General features: G+C 37.5%; 3 protein-coding genes, 1 long non-coding RNA gene and 1 pseudogene across 5 annotated transcripts; 2 read left to right on the forward strand and 3 right to left on the reverse strand.

Annotated features, from left to right (window-relative positions):
* Window positions 1–293: 293 nt before the first annotated feature.
* LOC113678413 (cyclic GMP-AMP phosphodiesterase SMPDL3A) lies at window positions 294–5311 on the reverse strand. Its single transcript, XM_089187322.1, has 8 exons — window positions 5190–5311; window positions 3104–3396; window positions 2636–2944; window positions 2218–2389; window positions 2037–2131; window positions 1367–1520; window positions 996–1072; window positions 294–603 (listed from the first exon to the last, which is right to left on the reverse strand). The coding sequence occupies exons 2-8, from the start codon at window positions 3378–3380 to the stop codon at window positions 332–334; spliced, it is 1356 nt and encodes a 451-aa protein (XP_089043448.1). The 5' UTR covers window positions 3381–3396; window positions 5190–5311; the 3' UTR covers window positions 294–331.
* Window positions 1376–3920, forward strand: LOC149038331 (uncharacterized). Its single transcript, XR_016181079.1, has 2 exons — window positions 1376–1497; window positions 2615–3920. It is a non-coding gene; the product is annotated as an uncharacterized LOC149038331 (long non-coding RNA).
* Window positions 5312–6135: 824 nt separating the features above from the next.
* Window positions 6136–8249, reverse strand: LOC149038332 (uncharacterized; annotated as a pseudogene). The gene is made up of 2 exons (XR_016181077.1): window positions 7769–8249; window positions 6136–7110 (listed from the first exon to the last, which is right to left on the reverse strand). The product of XR_016181077.1 is annotated as an uncharacterized LOC149038332 (transcript).
* A 1299-nt stretch (window positions 8250–9548) lies between these two features.
* Window positions 9549–15186, forward strand: LOC113678350 (sphingomyelinase phosphodiesterase C). The gene is made up of 6 exons (XM_089187320.1): window positions 9549–10116; window positions 12175–12477; window positions 12732–12906; window positions 13323–13417; window positions 13719–13943; window positions 14187–15186. Exons 1-6 carry the CDS (start codon window positions 9663–9665, stop codon window positions 14489–14491), a joined length of 1557 nt encoding a protein of 518 aa, XP_089043446.1. The 5' UTR covers window positions 9549–9662; the 3' UTR covers window positions 14492–15186.
* Window positions 15187–18114: 2928 nt separating this feature from the next.
* LOC149038333 (uncharacterized) lies at window positions 18115–20884 on the reverse strand. The gene is made up of 2 exons (XM_089187321.1): window positions 20400–20884; window positions 18115–19737 (listed from the first exon to the last, which is right to left on the reverse strand). Exons 1-2 carry the CDS (start codon window positions 20748–20750, stop codon window positions 18907–18909), a joined length of 1182 nt encoding a protein of 393 aa, XP_089043447.1. The 5' UTR covers window positions 20751–20884; the 3' UTR covers window positions 18115–18906.
* Window positions 20885–22071: the final 1187 nt, after the last annotated feature.

A 22071-nucleotide genomic window follows, 5' to 3' on the forward strand; every position in this document is an offset into this window, starting at 1 on the left:
ATTATAGATATCTATATATCAAACGAAGCATGACTAAATTTAATACTCAAGTGAAAGTTTGGCTTGCCTTATAGGAAATTTGTGGTAAATTTTATCATCAAAATGTAACTTATAAAACTGTTATTATGCCAATCAAAAATGTAGAAACATTAATTTCCAAGATGATATTCTTATGTGTGGAAGGCTCATCTGAAACTTGTGAAGGGATTTGTAGCAGGGTGTGCGAAGGATGGCAAATACAAAGGTATTTTAGACATGCATTTTATTCATATACTCCAGGATATGATGTTACATTGAATACCTCATAACATATTTTGTTATAATTATTTAACTAGCCACCAGGTACTTTGAATTTTTCATGGCATTTCTCAAAATCATCTTCAGAGACATATCTCATGACACAATAGAGGGCAAACCGATCGTATGAACCCAGCTGGTAGTGGGAGGTTGTTGAAGGCATGTATTCATTCCAATATCTGCCTTCAGTTTGGCTGATCAGCTTACGGTTCAGCTCATCGATTCTGTCTGCATCGATTAACTTGTGTTTTGATGGATACTTTCTGCTAAATGTGGAATCAAACTTCCAAATGGGATGTGCAAATTCTACGAGAGAGAACAAACAATAACTATTACAAATGGAATTCCTTACAGCAGCACAAATAGAGGGCGTGTAGTACAATATTAAGATAGTAAAATCCACTTAATATTTATTAAGCTTTTGATGAATTGTGAGAAAACTTTGTGGAGGATTCATGCCACTGATAGGAGTTTGATCAAATAAAGTCTGAGATTGAATCTGTCTTCAAATTATGCTCAAAATATGACTTGGTGGTACAAACTGGTAAAATATTGAACTAAGTTAGAGATTTGAAGCATCAATATAAGCTCCTCAGAAATTTGCCCATGAAATTAAATTCTAACTGCTCTGTCTTTGTCATTTCCTTGTGTATACAGACAATTCTCATTGAAAGCTCTCCCTCTGACACGTTAAATACCTGTCACAAGAACCAAGTCAAGATAATATTGGTCATAGTCAACAAGAGCACGTTCTCTTGTGTCCAAAGACATCACTCTGAATGTTGGATTGTTAGAGTAGACAGGTGATACTGAGGCAACTTGTAGAAAAATGTTGGATTGTTAGAGTAGACAGGTGATACTGAGGCAACTTGTAGAAAAATGTTGGATTGTTAGAGTAGACAGGTGATACTGAGGCAACTTGTAGAAAAATGTTGGATTGTTAGAGTAGACAGGTGATACTGAGACAACTTGTAGAAAAATGTTGGATTGTTAGAGTAGACAGGTGATACTGAGGCAACTTGTAGAAAAATGTTGGATTGTTAGAGTAGACAGGTGATACTGAGGCAACTTGTAGAAAAATGTTGGATTGTTAGAGTAGACAGGTGATACTGAGGCAACTTGTAGAACAAAGGATTTGGTGGAAGTTTTTTCTGCTTCATCACTTGCAGTGTTCATTATTTGAAGATGGAAGTCGTTTCTGTGAGTATGACCATAGAACTGGCCTTATGATAAGGATAAAAAAAAGTAGTGATGAAAGGAGAGCAACACAATGTGAATAAAAGTACCAAAAAATTAAAACAAATGCAAAACATAAAAAATGGAACCAAAATATCATGGCAAATGGAACTTCTTTTTAGGGGAATTTCCGTAAACCATTGCGAAATGGAATGTGATAAATAGTTATCTATCATTTGTACCAAATCGTCAAACATCGTCACTTGTTACTACATTGACTTATTGTTATCAAACTCCTTATCATACAGATGTCATGCATCAAATCATATCCAAGATTATTTTTCAAAAGCTGCTCTCTGACGTAAAGCGGAAACATACAAAAAAGCAAAAACTTCTAAAAATAAAAAGCTTCATCAAATGCGTGGGGAAATAAACAAATCCCAAAAAAGCTGAACCTATCTAGTTTCGGGGCGTTCTATTTAGTTTCTTTCAATCAATTATCTACCATATTATTATAATTTCCCTCATTCAATGCCCATAACTTTGCTGAATACGAGTGTTACCTGCCACTACATCATGGAATTGTCCGGCTGTCAGACTCGCATAAGGTATTAAATATTGTTTATGCCAGAAGTAGGAACCATCATATGGGTCGCCTCTGAGACAATTAAAAGAAACGTTTTCAGTTTGTTAATTTGATCTAAAAGGTTCTCTGATGAAGAAAGTTATGGTAACAAAAATTACCCAGGTGGGATGTGGCTCATGATAAGGACTCTTTTCTTTTGGTCTTTGGCGAGTTGAAGTTGGTCTTTGAACCACTGCATTTGAGTTTCAGCAATTTGTTTAACAAGATCATTCGTGTACCAGTTGTTATTCCAGTACATGGTATTCAGCACAAGTAAAATCATTTTTCCACCTGTAATTCAATGGTACATATGTCAAGTGACATCATGATATGTAAGCGTTTGAACCCAATTGTTCTTGTCAGTTTATCTCAGATTTTTCTTTTCACGTGGGATTCGGAACCATATCTGATTTGGATTCCGTTTTGTTTCTTTTAATTTTCTTCCAATGATGTTTTTCCAGGCTGCTCAAGTCTTTTCTAGATACCCATCCCTCTTTTACTATGCTTTGTTTACAGAAATGCCAGCAAGGATCTCACCTGCAATGTTGACTTTATAGTAACCGCCCTCTAGAAATGTTTTCGCCAATTCCTCCATTGTTGTAGGCTTTTCCACGCTCCTGGGACAATGTGAGCACAAAATGAGTGGAGCCCAGTAAGACAAGACTGTTTTGTACCAATCGTTATTGTTTGGTAGAATATAATGTCCAGGGAGGTCATTGTTGCCAATTGCAGGAAAAATTGGAATGTCTGGAAACACTTTGTGGGCTTCACTTGCCACCATGGATATTGCTTTTAAGACTTTTGGTGAACCATGGTCATCTGTTAGACCATGGGCAGACGAATCTCCTACGGAAAGAAAATAAGCAATCTTCATGCAATCTTAATATAATTAACATGAAGAAGCTGAAAAGTGGGCAAGAATAGAAGAGCCATTTAATAGAAGAGTGCTTCTTGAGGGAGATGGTAAACAGATTGACAATTTACAAAAACATGTTAGCTTCATACCAGAGAGCATCATAAACTCAGCACTTTGTCCTTCCTCCTTCATTCCTAATAGAGCAATTTTCCACAGAGCTAACGGTGAGTCACAACCGATCCTACCATAAGGTGCCTCATAATCTGCTGTTGAGCCAGATCCCTGGCAATAAGTGCTCACATCCGCAGCTTTATTGTAGAATGGATCAAGATGGACATCAGACACGTGAAAGAACTTTAGAGACCCTACTGGCAACGCAGTCAAGGCAAAAATCAGCAGGACTACTGCTGAGGGACCAGCAGTCATTAGTAACTCCTATAATCTGAAAAAATAGATGTTTAGAGTAATAGTTAGATAGACTATTAGATAGATGGATAGATAAATAGATTGTCAGATAGACATATAGATTATTGGATAGATAGATAAATAGATAGATAGATAGATAGATAGATAGATAAATCCATAGATGGATAGATAGATAGATAGATAAATCCATAGATGGATAGATAGAACATGTTGATGGATAGATAAACAGATAGACAACTAAATAGATTATTAGATCTATAGATAGATAGATGGACAGACAGACAGACAGACAGATTGTTAGATAGAGAGCTAGAAATATAGAGATAGATAGATGTATGGATGAATGGAGTGATAGATTATTAAGTAAATAGATCATTAGATAGAGAGAAAATTAGATAAATACATAAATAGGAAAATGATCCATTGAAGTTTCAAAATTACAGCTCTAGGGCTGAATTAGATAAAACTTTACAAGTATTAAAAAATTATCCACAAAAATTACTAAGTAAATGCATCTACATACAATTTCTGTGAAAAAAAGCTGTTCTTGAATCTGTTAATTTTGCAAATAGAGACGTGATATCTACGACTCTTTCTCAGACAGTATTCCGTGCACTTGGTGGATGGTAAACAGTTTTTAGTACAAAACAGTTGTAGCCCCTGTGGAGTTGCATAGGTCGTAATTTGATCCACGAGAATTCCAAATACTAAGGGTCTTTCATCTAGAATGGTGAATTTGATGTTGTTCCTGATAGATAATGGTAACTGAACTGAGTGGAGTTAAATTTGGTCTGAAAGCATACGAGCGATTTCAAAATCGAACGAGCGCACAGCGCGAGTTTGATTTGAGGTCACAGACAGCGAACCCTTCCCCTGGACTGATGAGTCCAGGTTGACTTCCACGCAGTAAGACGGGTTTACGATATCGTCCACGCCTCTCAACTGCAGAGGCTCGGTCATAACCACGAGGTCAAATCGTTTAAATTTGCATATTAATAATAATATGAAATGATATAAAATAACCAACGAGGTGCGTAGGGCCGAGTTTTTTTTGTTTTGTTTTGTTTTGTTTTTATCAATGATCTCATATTCGAGTTGGCTCGTTAGCTCAGTTGGTAGAGCACTGCACCGGTATTGCAAAGTTCTTTGGTTCAAATCCCGAAGGGGCCTGAATTTTTTCAGGCCTAACTTTCACTACTAGTTGAGTAGTATTCATAACTTCGAGGATCGCTTTCACATTCGCCTGTAAGCCTGTTGATACAAAACGCACACAAAAAATTATTATAATTCTACCAACAAGCTTTTGTGTCAGTTAAACAATCAACTTTGGCGTGTGGCAAATGTTATCGCAACGTAAATACAAAACATTTTGCAAATTGTCTTTATGCCATTGCTTCACGGATTGCTCACATAGGTTTTTTTTTCTAACTTCGCTGACGAATTCATTGGCTAGGCATATTTGTTGGAGCTAGGTTATAAGCTCAGAGCTAGGTTGCAAGTTCCTAGCACTGCTCCGTTCAGCCAATCAAAAGGCTAAAAATCGAATAATTTTGATCCAGTTTTTATTAATACCAAATATTGCAAGTGGTCGGTAGAGATCTATGAGGAAATATCAGAGAGCTAAAAGGGCAGCTGTTCGCGGTTCCCACAAGACAAGAGCACACAATTATGCAAAGGTATAAAGTATGTAGTAACAATAAGGACTGATTGGTGAGAAAGCAAATAAGTATTAACACCTGCACAAAATCCTTTTTTATAAGTTAACTGAAGAAATGATGACCATGTAACTGATGAAAGGGAGATTCCTACCTCTAAGTTTCTTGAATTACTGATAAAGTTCGCTGTACAAATCTCCAGGCTAAATTGAATGGCGAAGTTTCTCTGGTCTCTAAATAATGGTGAGCGCGCTAAGTTAACCTGCGCCATCATACGTACTCACATGTAATTGGTTCCTGTACGACTTAATTCAGGGTAAATTTCAAACGCAACAGCTGCGTTTAAATTGGACAATTTCAATACAAAAAGATTCGTGCGTGATTCAATTTTCTTTCAAAGGAACTTAAACTTGTTTAAATATCAGTTTGAATCTTTTATCAGATGTTTAACATGGAAAAGTCTTGGTGATGTTTTTGGTTCCCAGTTATTTCGGCGTAATGAAGAATTCAAAACATTTTATCAGAGTGGAAACGAAACAATTTTTCGGTTTATTACTGGGCCCCATGGAAACAGAAAAGGAATAAAATCATCCTGATGTTAATTTTAAAAAGCAAGTCAAGTTTTTTTAAATTTTTTATTTTTTGTCAGGGCACTTAACACACAGTAGTTTACAAATATTCACCAAAGTGGAAGTGAATTGTACTCGCTATTCACTTCCGAACTAACCAATCAGCGTTCACGAAAAGCACTATTCTCTTGTGTGGTAAATACTAACATCGTTTAATTCTACAAAAATTGCACAATTATATTACTCGCTTTTTGCTTTTTTTTTTTTTTTGTATCTTACATATCGGATGCTTTTCTAAACTCCTTTGAAAACATTTCGGGGCTATAAACTGATGGATAATTGCTTAGCTTTGAGATAATTACAAAACTGATTATCTTGTGCACGAAATGATAGTAACTGCTAGAAAATAGGGCACATGGAGTTGTTCGACTGGACTCTGATGAAACATTAAAAACAAAATTACTTTAAAAAGAAACAATTTTCAAAAGTTAGTTGTTACCAAGGGTTAAATTTATAGGCTACAATTAACTTTAGGATTTAGATGGTAGCAACTTGTGGCACAACTGTAGAACACTTGTCATAATCATAAACATCATAGATGGCAGCTATGTTATGACATTTTATGATCACGATATTAACAAGTAACAAGTTTTCTCAATTAGTATTTAAAGCCCTGGGTCCCTTACTGCTCACTGGAATAATCTTCGTGTTCTCCAAACCACCATTGTGTGGTGGAGTTGTTATTTGAAGAGCACCTATGAATGGGGTTTACTGTGCCGTACCAACCAAAGTCATCCTCCCCCCCGGGTCCTTTATTGCTCCTGATGCCTTCAACTGACACCCTGCTCCATAATATGAGTCCACGTGTGCATGCCACATATCCTGCTGAACAAACACAGCAGTGCAGTCATGGCAACCGTAACCACGGACGTTAATGTATTCGTAATTCCTACAATCGTCGAATTTCTTCCGCATTACATCGATATCAGTCAGTTTGGCTCTCAAGTAATCAGTGAAGTTCAGACCATCAGTGTTAAAGTTGCATGTTGCACGCACGTGAGAGGACTGGTTAGCAATTGACTCCATCCGGTTCAAAGACAAACGGAACTTATTCCAGTTAAAATCGTTCTCAATGACAGGATAATCTTTATAGAATGATTTATTCGCAAAATATTGGTTATTAACCAGGCTGAACGATTCAATAAGAGTCCAAACAAAACCATTTTCGGTGGTAAAATCGCAAAAGGTTTCATACCAAGAGTTGCTTGTCGGATCAAACAGCCAGTAAGCTTGCGATGATGACTTCTTGTCCATCAAAAGCTGCTCTTTGCAGGACGTTCTTCGCTTCTGGCAAAATTTCCCGACATATCCTGGTGCACATGAACATTTAAACTTGTGTTTGGCGTCCTGACAGAGTTCGGTGCACGTGGCGCCATTAAGACACACACTATGACTACAGCATTGATTACTGCAGTGTGAGCCTGGATATGCGCTGTCTGAAGTTACCTACAATACACATATCATAGATTATTTGGCTGTAAAATGAGCACAAACTGGTGTTGAAGTTAACACACTGCTACTCACTACGATGCATAAACCCTAGCAATCTAATTATTAAGGGTTTAACGTTACCTTACCAACTAGATCCCTCAAAACTGCGCAAAACTGTCCTTTGTTAAACAACAAGATCCTCTTCAATTTGCATGTTGGAGCTTTAATCGTAAACTTCAATCGTTATAGAACGAGCTTGAAAACTTGACACATGATTAGACATTGAATACATCTTGTAACTTGTAGCAAGATAGAATTCCGTGAGCCGCATTGTTGCAGTCGCTGCGCGCTGGACAAAATCTTTGAAATTTACATTTTCGATTGCTGTTCACTGGGATGGTCTAGCCAAAAATCATTTTTGGCTTGTGGTGACGTAAAAAGAGAGAATTGGAGAACAACTAAACTATTTTAGAAACATCTGTCCTAAAACCTTTTCATGGGCAAAAAATAAAAGAAAACTTTTTTCCAACAAGAAGTCGAGAGGACCGCTCTTAGCGAGAGCGGCACTTAACACCCACGTCGTTTTCGAAGGCCGTCAGAAAAATTAGAAGTGAGACAAACCAGCATTTCGAATGAGCGAAATATTTGCATCCAGTAGACATATCACCCTTACCTGGTGAATATATTCCCTGCTCATATCAAAGTAAGCGTATCCAGGAGTATATATGAACTCATCAGGAGTTGAATATCTATCTTCATCCAACAGCTCACAGCGATCCCCAGATATTTGAAATGCTTGGCACTTACATTTCTCGTCAAAACACTGGATATGACAATCATAAATTTTTGGCAACGTGAAATTTTTAAAACTGTGTCCCACTATGGCATGGTTTTTAATTCCTTGCTCCAAGTGGCCATGGTTAAGTCCGCTCAGTTCAAATTTTCCGTCGCACTTTGCAGTTGTTGACTCCAATCTGCAGAATATTATTAATACCATGTTCAGAAGAAGGAGAATGGTGTCCATGGTATTTTTTTTTAATAGTTTTGCACAAAATCGAACCAAGTTTTGATATTTGAGGAGCACTCACTTACACGGGAATACTTTTCATCTTCAAATTTCCATACGACACAAAAAACTTAAACTGATAAGAGCCAACAACCAACAAACCTTATCTCATTTATTACCTCATCCCACCTGCTGCTGCGTAAATAATAAATAAGATAAATGAAGAATTGCTAGAATAATTTAACGTCAAATACGAACACGACGCACGAAATCTAATGGCTGTATGGTGAAGTAAGATGCGCTGGAAACAGCCGTAAAGAACATCAGCCATCAGGACTATATTTGTTAATTAATTTACAATCCAACTCCTTTCCAAAGGAGTTCGCCCCTTTGTAATTATCAAAATTGAAAACACTTCCAATAATTAAAGTTTCATGAATTCGATCTCAAATAATCCACATCTCTGTGAAAAAAAGAAGATTAGTATTAACACAGAACAATCATCCTGCAGTATGAATTAATAATATTGCTGACAGGTCAAATTACAGCTTCCACTTTCGCTAAAAAAAAACTAAGTGACATCAGTTGTCAAGATACGCCTTTCTTAATGTTAGCTTAGTGATGACATTTACGTCCAAGCGTCATTGTAAACATTTCCTCCATCTTGCGTAAGAATAATATTTTCCGTTTGCCCCTTTACTCTGCATTTGAACCATTTTGTGAAAGTTTCACGCATGCGCAATTTTCGAGTTATTGGCATGCGGGAGATTATCATGTACGGTGTCCTACCCCTGTGACGTTCTCGTCCTCAAATACCACGCATCTATTCTCCCAACGTGACAAAGAGAAACATCGTTTTCAGAATTCTGCAGTTTGGAGAGCGATTTGGAGAAGATGCAGTTTCTGTGATCGCTTTAGATCACGTGGTATGTGTAGACAGTAGGCAAAAACAGAGGGTATAGGTAGAGCTATGGTGAAAACTGTTGAAGCAGTTTAAAAGGGTGTCATCCAAAGTTGGAGTGCTGCTAGTTAATCCTTGTGACCTTAGGACAGTCTTTTTGTCTTTGTCCTAAGCACATGACAACTAAAGGATTTTTCTGTGGCGTACTCATCAAAGGAACGCTTCCGTGTTGAGACATGTCCTGTCTGTAACTATGGTATCTGCTTTTGGGAACCCTATCTGATCATCTGATAAATCCGGGACTTCCTTTGCACTTGCTCGTTTCAAGAAATGAATAGATGATTCTAGCTTGACTTCTTTAAAAAAAACTTTATTTTGGATTTAACCCGCTGACAGAGAAGTTCTTGTCTGCCAGTCTAAACAACTCCGTTCTCGCCCATTATTGAATCGATCTTTTTGTAACACAAAACAACCAGAGCCAATAGGATACATTACAAGTGATGTCATACCAATGAAAAAATATCAATATTTAACACCCTCAGTTTATTTGGAAATAAATTACATTACCAATGACTTGCTATGGTTATCTCTTCAACTGTCACTCCCACATTGTTTCAGTGACGAAGCAACAATAACTCGGGTGTCTCTAAGACGATCGAAATGACTGAACAGTTAGAAATATCGTCTCCAAACGATTCCGAGAACAATCGGAAAAGGAAAAGACTCACTGTATTGGTCTTGCTAATATTTCTGGGAAGTCTTTGCGTTGTTCTGTCGTTGATGTTGATTCTCACGTTTGTACTTTGTCTTCATTGTCCTGACTGTGACTCGAATTACAAACAAGGAACTTCAGGATCTGAGGAGAAACTTACAACTCAACAGAGCTTGGTCCATTTTATACATCTCACAGATGTCAACTTAGATCTGAAGTACAACAGCTCCATTCCAAAGCGTGACATGTGTCGCGCAGCAAACGGATCCATCAAAACAGCTGAGTTTAAAGCTCCTTTGGGTAGAATTGGGTGTGACACGCCACTATTGTTGCTGGAAAGCAGCTTAGAAGCGATAAAGAACGCTACAGAAGGCACAAAGCTGAATTTCATACTGATCTCAGGTAAGTCCCATGATACTTTTTTATTTCATATTTGTCATCAAAATTATGCAAAAACGTATCGAAGAAGAAGTGATATAGAAAAACATTTAATTATAAAAAATTGATAAAAAAAATATTTCTTAAAAACATTTTGGGATTTATAAAAAACGACGACGTTTCGAAGTTGGCTAAACTTCCTTATCAATTGAAAGTCAAAAAATATATTTACAAGTTGCACTCTCTATAAATACACCAAAATAACAATAGGTGATAAAAAGCTAAACCGTTAGAAAAGAACAATAGTAATGCACGTATGGGGTCCGCCTGGATATTTAAATTTGGCTTGAGATTCTTGGTGAACAGCATTTTAAAGACTAAACAATCAAATTTTCCTTGGTACTTTCTTAAAACTCTAAATTGGTTTTCTTTCAAAAGGTGGTTGCTACCGTGAGCTTCCACGAAATGTCAACCGATTGTCGAATATTTGTGCGCAGCAATGCGTTGATGAAGGTGTCGGGCTGTGTACCCGACATAATCTGCATCGCACAGATCATATGAGAAACGGTAAACAACGCATTGCCGATTCACAATTGACGGCTTCATTTCTTTAGGTTTAAGATCTTGCCCCAATTTCTTGCTCACAAAAACAGGCTGCAATCTTGGGAGAATCTTACGGCTACGATCGCCCAACTGCTTCCGAACCGCATCAGGGGCCACTTGATCTTTGAATGGAAGACTAATTCTTACTGTGCCTCTATCATCGGCGTTTCTTTCCGCTGTGCTTGCCGAAGCATTTCTAAAAATTAAATTTTTAATAGCGGAATCAGTACGGCCCATAGGGTTGTCAAGACGACTGAAAATAAAGCGCAATTTAGGGTTAGGGTTAAGTTGACCATTAAACTGAAAAAGCTGATTGGTTGTGGCAATTTTGAGTAGTTCAGCAAGCTGATCCTTTTGCAGATTAAGGCCATTGGTTTTGTGGAACCAATCATCTGTGAAGGCTTTGTTGACCACGATGTTGATAGTCTCATCTAAAGGCACATAAGTGAAGAGAGCTGTGACGTCATTATTCATAGAATGAGTACGAATCTCATCAGCAAAGGCAAAGGTGTCAGTGATTGTATACTAATTTCTGGAAAGTGGTTTCAGCTTTTCTTCAAGCGATTAAGCCAGATTGTAATTGTAGGTTCCGGTTGCTCATCCCAGCGTGGCTTTGTGAGTCCTAGGTAAGCCATAAAGATGAGTGAGCCTGGAACTCTTTGGAGAAAGTGAATTGGCAATTTCTTCAGGCAAAATTTGACGTAAATTTTCTTGCAACTCTTTCTCTTTCTGAAAGAGAGGGCGAAAATGATTAGGTGGTCGTCCACGCATTTTTGCCGGTCGTTTGTGATCAACATGTGAAAATTTAGGGGTGTTGTCAACGGAAGCAGCGCTTACTAGGCGGATATATTCGGGTTTGTCCATCATTACAACTCCAGAACCTTTATCAGGCTTAGTGAAAAGGTATCGTACCAAGTAGTCGTTAAACATATTATATAACAAACCATCAAACACGAAAATAAAGAAATACACAAAAACAACAAACTACGAGGTCTTTCTGTTTTGAATTAGAAGACTTGCGTAAAAAAATAGAGACTGCGCGTTTGTTTTGAACATTTTGTTCCTGACGGCTTTTGAATGGTTCTGAATAATTGCCTGGCACTTTTGAGGTGTTGCGGATTAAAACACATTTTATCTCTTTGCAGGTTATTTCCCTTAGAATCACCGAGTCGCTCAAATAGTCATGAAATTAACTATCATTGATTGTTTTTTTAACTTGCGTTACCCTGAGTATAGTCATTCAGTACATTCAATGGAAGTCGGTATCAAAACTCCTCAAGTTAGAATCGAGCCGTTGCCTTTGTTTGGCCCATAGCCATAGTGATAAAATAAAGATTATTGAACTTCTGAACACCGCTGAGATGAATGCAGCTGCGCAAGCTAATTATGCTTTATTGCAGTCGATCAGTGACAGATGTAATTTCAAATAATCACCAAAATGTCCATTACTTTTTTCCCCTTCCTTTTTTATATTTGTAGGAGACTTCTCTGCACATGAAGTTGATGTTGATGAACAGCACATTCTCGAAGCCATGATTAGGACAGCGAATGAGACACATGCAGTTTTTCCTGATATTCCTGTGTTTCCTGTCATTGGTTTACATGATTATCTGGTACCACTCACTTTACCGAACACCAGTGATTGGTACAACTCTGTTTTGTCTCCATGGGAACCGTTAATGATTTATGATGGCAGCGCAGGCGATGCAAGCAAATCTACATTTAGTAACACGTTAAGAGAAACTTTCCTTGAGGGCGGTTACTACAATGCAAGCATTGCAGGTATTTTTGAGCATTAAAATTCGAGGAAACTTATTGCCCTAATGTTATGAGATATTTGTAGCGTTTAATTTGGCGGGGGGAAAAAATTCTTTGTCGATCCATTGAGCCTATGAAGAGAGATAATTTTCTATGGGTCGAACTGAACGTCTTCCAACACAACGCAGGCCTAAGCGCCATATTTTTTCAGCAAGACTATAAATTAATGCCTTTCCGTCGACCAGTGACCAAACTGATCAAATAACTTTGATCTTTAGATGGGAGAATGATTTTAATTGTATTGAATACCATATACTGGCACTACAAAAGCAACCAAGACAATCTTCAAGTTCGTAAAACTGCGTTAAGTCAGTTGTCGTGGTTAGAAAGTCAACTCGAGTCTGCTGAAGGACGAGGGAAGAGAGTACTGATAGCAAGTCACATTCCACCAGGGTAAGTGATTTCTGTTTAGGATTTTAATGAAGAACGTTTGCCGTTATCAAGCGTTATGAACGTGATACTGATGAGCAAGCACTGATATCCAAGAATTGTTTTAATCACTAAATCCTCCTTGCCTGCATGAACAACGGCGTCTGTCGATAAAGCGGTTGAGTAAAGGGCCCCACTTGCACATTTAGCTTTGTCTTCTCCATAAAACCGCTGGCCGTTACTTTAACCATGATTAGACCCCTTTTATAACGCCACTCCCTTCCTCAGCATACCACACTTGATCAAATGAACGATTGTCGAGCGCAATAATGTCTGGATTCGTTCTGTTAGTAATCTTCGATAACATTCATGCTCGGGATTTTTATAAGGGCTTTATCATTCAGTATATATTGTCAATGCTATCGCTTTTTGAATTCTAGAGTGGATGTTGACAACCATGAGCCATTTTGGTTGCCCAGTTTTACTAAACGATACATGGATCTGGTTGGTGGAAGGTATCACAAAGTGATAGCTGGTGAGAAGATTTTACAAATTGATAGTAATCTAACAAAAAAAAGTATTCTCTCCTACTTTCAATTAGCATACAAGAGGGGAGTGAATTTTTGTTCAATACTAAGCTTCCACTAAACTTTCGTTGTATGCATGTGTGTTTCAATACTGGACATCAAGACACCCCTTTAGTCATGGCAGTCAAATTACGTTTTTGCGACGAAAACTGAAAAAGATCTGCTTAGCGTAATTTCACAGAAGTTAACTGGAATAAAGGGTTAAATTGTAACTAATGATCCTGTGATTTTCAAATTTTTTATTTGTAGGTCAGCTATTTGGTCACGTGCACAAAGACGACTTCAGACTTCAGACTCTGGAATCAAACTCTGACTCTGTCTCTAATGACGCAAGGAAGTCTTTTGCATTGATCGCTCCCTCTCTTAGTCCAGATTACAAGAGTAATCCAGCCTTCCGTGTGATGATATTAGATGAACAATCAATGTCTCTTTATGACTACAATCAATACTACATTGACCTTGACTCGACCAAAGGTAACGGCGTGGCTCTGTAACTAATCAAAACAAGGACGCATTAACGATCATGCCGAGTTGTGGAGAGTTGTAACATTATAGGCATCGGCGACCACTAAACAAACGAGAATTGAAAATCCGTATATATGATGCCTTCAGAATTAGTGTCACCATTTGAAACGAAGTTTTACATTATTCTTCACTTTCAAACGTTTCCCAGTTTGTGTCTAAAAATATTAAATGTATCTTTACCTTTTCTTTCAGTGTCCTCCACTCCTGTGTGGCGGTTGGATTACACATTCAGCAAGAAATATCCCTTGTTTGCAAATAAGTCTATAGATGCCGATCGAATCTATAAACTAACCGAGGCTTTAATAAATAACGAGAATGATATGTTCTGGAAAGCTTACGCATTTTCACGACAAGTTAATTACTGGCCCGATTATTATCCAAGGGCAGTTCTTTATTGTTCCATGCGCTACGTTTTTAAAAACGATTATGAGAAGTGTCTCTTAAGAATTCATTTTAAGGCAGGAGCACTACTAAGTTCGCGAAGATCTCGAAAATGAAATTGTTTTATCGATAAGGCATCAGTAAACAGAATGCTTTATTTCAGTTCCCTTTGCAGATGTTTGGCCAAAAACACAACTGGTGTTGAAGCGGATTCCCTTAGCAAAACAAACGAGGTTTACATGTATTTGCACTCTTGTTATCTGCATGTGCTACAAGAATAAACGAAGAAAGAAATAAAGTCCATCGGGTATCGTAGTATCATACGCATATCATTTACTTAGCATCAGAGAAAGTGGAGCGACACCACACCTTCACCAGATTATTATCAGCCATACAATTTCCAAATGGGTCATAGGATTCTTTGACTGAGCTGTGACGGGATTTTATTTTATTTCATGTATTTATCATTTGCCTTTATTATATGTTAAAAGGGGAACAAAGTTAATTTGCATAGATAATACATAAAAAATAGAAAATAGCGAAGGGGAAAGGCGAGGAAGTCTCAAGAAGCCATGAAGACTTACACGTGAGGCTCCCTCTTTAAATTAGAGTTGAAGTTAACCTATAATGTAGAAAGTAATTTAACAAGTCACCTCGCTATAAAATTCATTCGATATTAGGCAAATTAATTAAATAGGATTCAAGTAACCGTTTGAAATATCTTATATCGTTAGATTCAACTATCGAATGAGGCATTCTATTTATCTGATCAAACCTATCAAGGATTTGCAATAAAGCCGTACATGGTGAAGCTGTGTAACGCTTTCGTGTCGCCTTCAGAACCACAGAAACTGTTAACAGATAAAGCACAAAATCCTTTTTTATGAGTTAACTGAAGAAATGATGACCATGTTGAAGTCCTAAATGTAATAACTGTCCTAAATGTAATAAAGTCCTAAATGTAATAACATTTGGTCCTAAATGTAATAAAGTCCTAAATGTAATAAGCCTCCAATGCAATCGTTTAACTCCTTCAGTGCATTGTTGTTGTGGCGGACATCCACATTGAGATTTTAAAGTGACAGCTGTCGCACTAAAAAAACCGCTGACCATTATATATGTCACATTACGGGCTCGCTGATATCAATCATTGTCTTTTTACTTGCTAGACATAAGAAATATCAGCAGTCGGAGTATGGTCCTTTAAGCGGTTTATTGATAGAGTTGAAGAAAATCATTTCCAGCCCAAAGTGAGCTAGTGCTTGGCTGGAAGCTCAATAGGATGGAATCGATTGGTACGTAATCATTAGGACTTTTTGGAAAAGAAACTGACTACAATTGATGTTGAACTAGCATGCTATTGTTGATGTTATCGTTTTAGAGTAGTTTGAATGATTTCGCTGTGTCACATGTTAAACCAAAAGAAAAACATTATTATCAGTAGTTTTACTGAAATTTTGCACATCAATGTTATTCAGTGTCAATTGATTTTAATAAGGCATTTTGAGTTCATTTTTAAGAATGGCTATCTTGATTTATTCAATTTTGAACCTCGGATATTGCATTTGTAGCCCTCTATGGCTTTACTCCACCTCAGTAATCAATTCATGTACCATATGACTAAAAGTGGAAACTGTTGAGCTTTCTTTTTTCATTCATTTATTTATTTATTTATTCATTTTCTCCCCTCACGGCGGGGAGAAGAGATGAAGACAAAAAATGAAATATAAACTTGAGATCAACTTTAAAATATATGTTTTTTCAATATTTCGGTTCGGGAACTGATGAACCGTCATTAGGGGGCTAAAGGAAAAAATTGAATGGTTGATTAGACCATCAACTGACCATCATGTGTTGAATGTTGTAGCTCAACGGTTCAATTTGACTCTTGAGTGGAAAAAAGGCAACATGTCGAGACCTGTGATCGTGAAATGGAATAATATATGATTGGTCAGTAGATATCTTGCTCCGTAAGTCACTTTATCATATAGCTAGCAGCGCGCGCGGGCAAGATGAAGTGAATCCTGTGTTCTGATTGGCTACCTGAGCGGGCATGATGGGCCCACCCTCGCCCGCTCGGGATTCCCCGTATTGATGCCACGTAAGAAAACTTACAAAGTTCGTAACTTTTGGACAATGTCGGCATATACATAGAAAAAAAATAAACGACCCTCTTGGGTTTATTGTGTTGCAAACACAGTTGGCTTTCTCTATCGGTTCTCGAAATAAACAAGCCATTCTTGATTCTTATCAGAGTGAAATCTTTTGCTATACAATTAATCCTTTAATGACCAAGCCAAGAGAATACAAGACGAAGCTTGTTCAGTCAAGATGACTGGATATTAGCCTTGTTCGTTTTTTACTTTTTTATGGACCGAGACTTCGTCTCAGTCCGCAAAAACGCAAAAAAAAAAAAAAAAAAAAGAACTCGGCAATGTCCAGCCATTTTGACCTCACGCTTGGTCAATAACGCATATGAATATATTTTATTCAGACCCATACAAATCTGGCAAAGGAAGACAGTACAAAGCACTTCCGAACCCGGAATTTGTCTAACGTATAAGTCGGTGGACTTCCTTTTCCTTGTAATTCGTTTTATGAAGTGTTAACTTCAGCGCTGATCACACAAGTATATCGTCAAAATCTGTTACACTTATAGAGTCTGAGCCAAAGATATTAAGAGAGCTATTGACCAGCGTTCTCATTCCTTTGCGTCCGTCAATTTGATGCCAAAAGCACATCAGTATAAGGTTTTGAAGCCAATGCTTCTCAACCTACGTCTTTGGCAAATAGCAAGACGCTGATTAATATCAGCGAGCCCGCAATATGCCATGAATATTGGTCAGAGGATTCTTTAGTGCAACAGCTGTCACTTTAACATCTCAATGTTAGCGTAGTTAAACGACTGCATAGGGGGCTTATTACATTTAGGACCGAACGTTGGTACATTTATGGCTTTATTACATTTAGGACCAACTGTTATTACATTTAGGACTTTATTACATTTAGGACAGTTATTACATTTAGGGCTTCAACAGACCATGTAACTGATGAAAGGGAGATTCCTACCTCTAAGTTTCTTGAATTACTGATAAAGTTCGCTGTACAAATCTCCAGGCTAAATTGAATGGCGAAGTTCCTCTGGTCTCTAAATAATGATGAGCGCGCTAAGTTAACCTGCGCCATCATACGTACTCACATGTAATTGGTTCCTGTACGACTTAATTCAGGGTAAATTTCACACGCAACAGCTGCGTTTAAATTGGGCAATTTCAATACAAAAATATGTTATTCGTACGTGATTCAATTTTCTTTCAAAGGAACTTAAACTTGTTTAAATATCAGTTTAAATCTTTTATCAGATGTTTAACATGGAAAAGTCTTGGTGACGTTTTTGGTTCCCCAGTTATTTCGGCGTAATGAAGAATTCAAAACATTTTATCAGAGTGGAAACGCAAAAAATTTTTCGGGTTAGTACAGGGCCCCATGGAAACAGAAAAGGAATAAAATGATCCTGATGTTAATTTAAAAAAGCAAGTCAAGTTTTTTTAAATTTCTTATTTTTTGTCAGGGCACTTAACACACAATAGTTAACAAAGATTTACCAAAGTGGAAGTGAATTGTACTCGCTATTCACTTCCGAACTAACCAACCAGCGTTCACGAAAAGCACTATTCTCTCGTGTGGTAAATACTAACATCGCTTAATTCTACAAAAATTGCACAATTATATTACTTGCTTTTTGTTTGTTTTTTTTTTATGTATCTTACATATCGCATTCTTTTCTAAACTCCTTTGAAAACATTTCGGGGCTATAAACTGATGGATAATTGCTTAGCTTTGAGATAATTACAAAACTGATTGTCTTGTGCACGAAATGATAGTTACAGCTAGAGAATAGGGCACATGGAGTTGTTCGACTGGACTCTAATGAAACATTAAAAACAAAATTACTTTAAAAAGAAACAATTTTCAAAAGTTAGTTGTTACCAAGGGTTATATTTATAGGCTACAATTAACTTTAGGATTAAGATGATAGCAACTTGTGGCACAACTGCAGAACACTTGTCATAATCATAAACATGACAGATGGCAGCTGTGTTATGATATTTTATAATCACGATATTAACAAGTAACAAGATGTATATATTAGCACATTCATCAAATTATATTCAAGTGTTACTATGAAAACTAAAAGGGAATAGTATAAATTGAACACAGTTTGATATAGACACTTAAGGAGGATAAAGATTCTTGCAATTTTCGTAATCGTAAGAATAAAATTATAAATGCACATCTTTCTTAATCAAACGATGTATATGTGCGAGCGCGCAAACTGGCTGGCGCCGCCGGTTGTCTCAGGTCTGTGGTAACAAATCACCACCCAGCGCAAAACTGTGCTTAGCTTCGTTAACATCAGTTTGCCTTGATTTCCAAATTTTATCTTCTCTATAGCATATAAGAAAACGGTTTTATTTAAGAATTCGAACAAATATCTTTTGCTCAATTAGTATCTAAAGCCCTGGGTCCCTTACTGCTCACTGAAATAATCTTCGTGTTCTCCAAACCACCACTGTGTGGTGGAGTTGTTATTTGAAGAGCACCTATGAATGGGGTTTACTGTTTCGTACCAACCAAAGTCATCCTCCCCCGCTGGGTCCTTTATTGCTCCTGATGCCTTCAACTGACACCCTGCTCCATAATCATGATACGAGTCCACGTGTGCATGCCACATATTCTGCTGAACAAACACTGCAGTGCAGTCATGGCAACCGTAACCACGGACGTTAATGTATTCGTAATTCCTGCAATCGTTGAATTTCTTCCGCATCACATCGATATCAGTCAGTTTGGCTCTCAAGTAATCAGTGAAGTTCAGACCATCAGTGTTAAAGTTGCATGTTGCACGCACGTGAGAGGACTGGTTAGCAATTGACTCCATCCGGTTCAAAGACAAGCGGAACTTATTCCAGTTAAAATCGTTCTCAATGACAGGATAATCTTTATAGAATGATTTATCCGCAAAATTTTGGTTATTAACCAGGCTGAACGATTCAATAAGAGTCCAAACAAAACCATTTTCAGTGGTGAAATCGCAAAAGGTTTCGTACCAAGAGTTGCTTGTCGGATCAAACAGCCAGTAAGCTTGCGATGATGACTTCTTGTCCATTAAAAGCTGCTCTTTGCAAGCAGTTCTTCGCTTCTGGCAAAATTTCCCGACATATCCTGGTGCACATGAACATTTAAACTTGTGTTTGGCGTCCTGACAGAGTTCGGTGCACGTGGCGCCATTAAGACACACACTATGACTACAGCATTGATTACTGCAGTGTGAGTCTGGATATGCGCTGTCTGAAGTTACCTACAATACACATATCATAGATTATTTGGCTGTAAAATGAGCAGAAACTGGTGTTGAAGTTAACACACTGCTACTCACTACGATGCATAAACCCTAGCAATCTAATTATTAAGGGTTTGACGTTACCTTACCAACTAGATCCCTCAAAACTGCGCAAAACTGTCAATCCTTTGTTAAACAACAAGATCCTCTTCAATTTGCATGTTGGAGCTTTAATCGTAAACTTCAATGGTTATAGAACGAGCTTGAAAACTTGACACATGATTAGACATTGAATACATCTTGTAACTTGTAGCAAGATAGAATTCCGTGAGCCGCATTGTTGCAGTCGCTGCGCGCTGGACAAAATCTTTGAAATTTACATTTTCGATTGCTGTTCACTGGGATGGTCTAGCCAAAAATCATTTTTGGCTTGTGGCGACGTAAAAAGAGAGAAGTGGAGAACAACTAAACTATTTTTGAAAGATGTGTCCTAAACCCTTTTCATGGGCAAAAAATAAAAGAAAACTTTTTTCCGACAGGAAGTCGAGAGGACCGCTCTTAGCGAGAGCGGCACTTAACATCCAAGTCGTTTTCGAAAGCCGTCAGAAAAAGTAGAAGTGAGATAAACCAGCATTTCGAATGAGCGAAATATTTGCATCCAGTAGACATCTCACCCTTACCTGGTGAATATATTCCCTGCTCATATCAAAGTAAGCATATCCAGGAGTATATATGAACTCATCAGGAGTTGAAGATCTATCTTCATCCAACAGCTCACAGCGATCCCCAGATATCTGAAATGCTTGGCACTTACATTTCTCATCAAAACACTGGATATGACAGTCATAAATTTTTGGCAACGTGAAATTTTTAAAACTGTGTCCCACTATGGCATGGTTTTTAATTCCTTGCTCCAAGTGGCCATGGTTAAGTCTACTCAGTTCAAATTTTCCGTCGCACTTTGCAGTTGTTGACTCCAATCTGCAGAATGTTATTAATACCATGTCCAGAAGAAGGACAATGATGTCCATAGTATTTTTTTAAATAGTTTTGCACAAAATCGAACGAAGTTTTGCTATTTGAGGAGCGTTCGTTCACACGGGAATACTTTTCTTCAAATTTCCATACGACACAAAAAACTTAAACTGATACGTGCTAGCAAACAACAAACCCTATCTCAATTAGTACCTCATCCCACCTGCTACTGCGTAAATAATAAGTAAAATAAATGAAGAATCGATAGAATAATTTAACGTGAAATACGGACTCGACGCACTTGGTTTTAAAATAATTGAATGGAAACGAATAAGTAGCCACAAATCTAATGGCTGTATGGTGAAGTAAGATGCGCTGGAAACAGTCGTCAAGAACATCAGACATCATGACTATATTTGTTAAGTAATTTCCAATCCAACTCCTTTCCAAAGGTGTTCGCCCCTTTGTAATTATCAAAATTGAAAACACTTCGAATCATAAAAGTTTCATGAATTCGATCTCAAATAATCCACATCTCTGTGAAAAAAAGAAAATTAATATTAACACAGAACAATCATCCTGCAGTATGAATTAATAATATTGCTGACAGGTCAAATTACAGCTTCCATTTTCGCTAAAAAAAAACTATTTCTTCAGTTTCCTCCACAATTCTTAACCCGTTAAATACTATGCGCTGTGAAATTATTTCAAACCGTCTCACTTATCTCATCTCTACTGGTTTTTTCGCCATAAAAAAACCACGGTGATATCGGCAAATTCCACTTTACGTAAAGTGACACCAGTTGTCAAGATAAACCTTTCTCAATGTTAGCTTAGTGATGACATTTTCGTCCAAGCGTTATTGTAAACATTTCCTCCATCTTGCGTAAGAATAATATTTTCCGTTTGGCCCGTAAACTGTGCATTTGAACCATCTTGTGAAAGTTTCACGCACGCGCAATTTTCGAGTGATTGGCATGCGAGAGACTATCATGTACGACGTGTTACCCCTATGACGTTCTCGTCCTCAAATACCACGCATCTATTATTCCAAAGTGACAAAGAGAAACATCGTTTTCAGAATTCTGCGGTTTGGAGAGCGATTTGGAGAAGATGCAGTTTCTGTGATCGCTTTAGATCACGTGGTATGTGTAGACAATAGGCAAAAACAGAGGGTATAGGTAGAACCATGGTGAAAACTGTTGAAGCAGTTTAAGAGGGTGTCATCCAAAGTTGGAGTGGTGCTAGTTAATCCTGGTGACCTTAGGACAGTCTTTTTGTCTTTGTCCTAAGCACATGACAACTAAAGGATTTTTCTGTGGCGTACTCATCAAAGGAACGCTTCCGTGTTGAGACATGTCCTGTCTGTAACTATGG

This window comes from Pocillopora damicornis, chromosome 11 (assembly GCF_964200805.1).
Source record: "Pocillopora damicornis chromosome 11, jaPocDami1.2, whole genome shotgun sequence".
Taxonomy (NCBI): Eukaryota; Metazoa; Cnidaria; class Anthozoa; order Scleractinia; family Pocilloporidae; genus Pocillopora; species Pocillopora damicornis.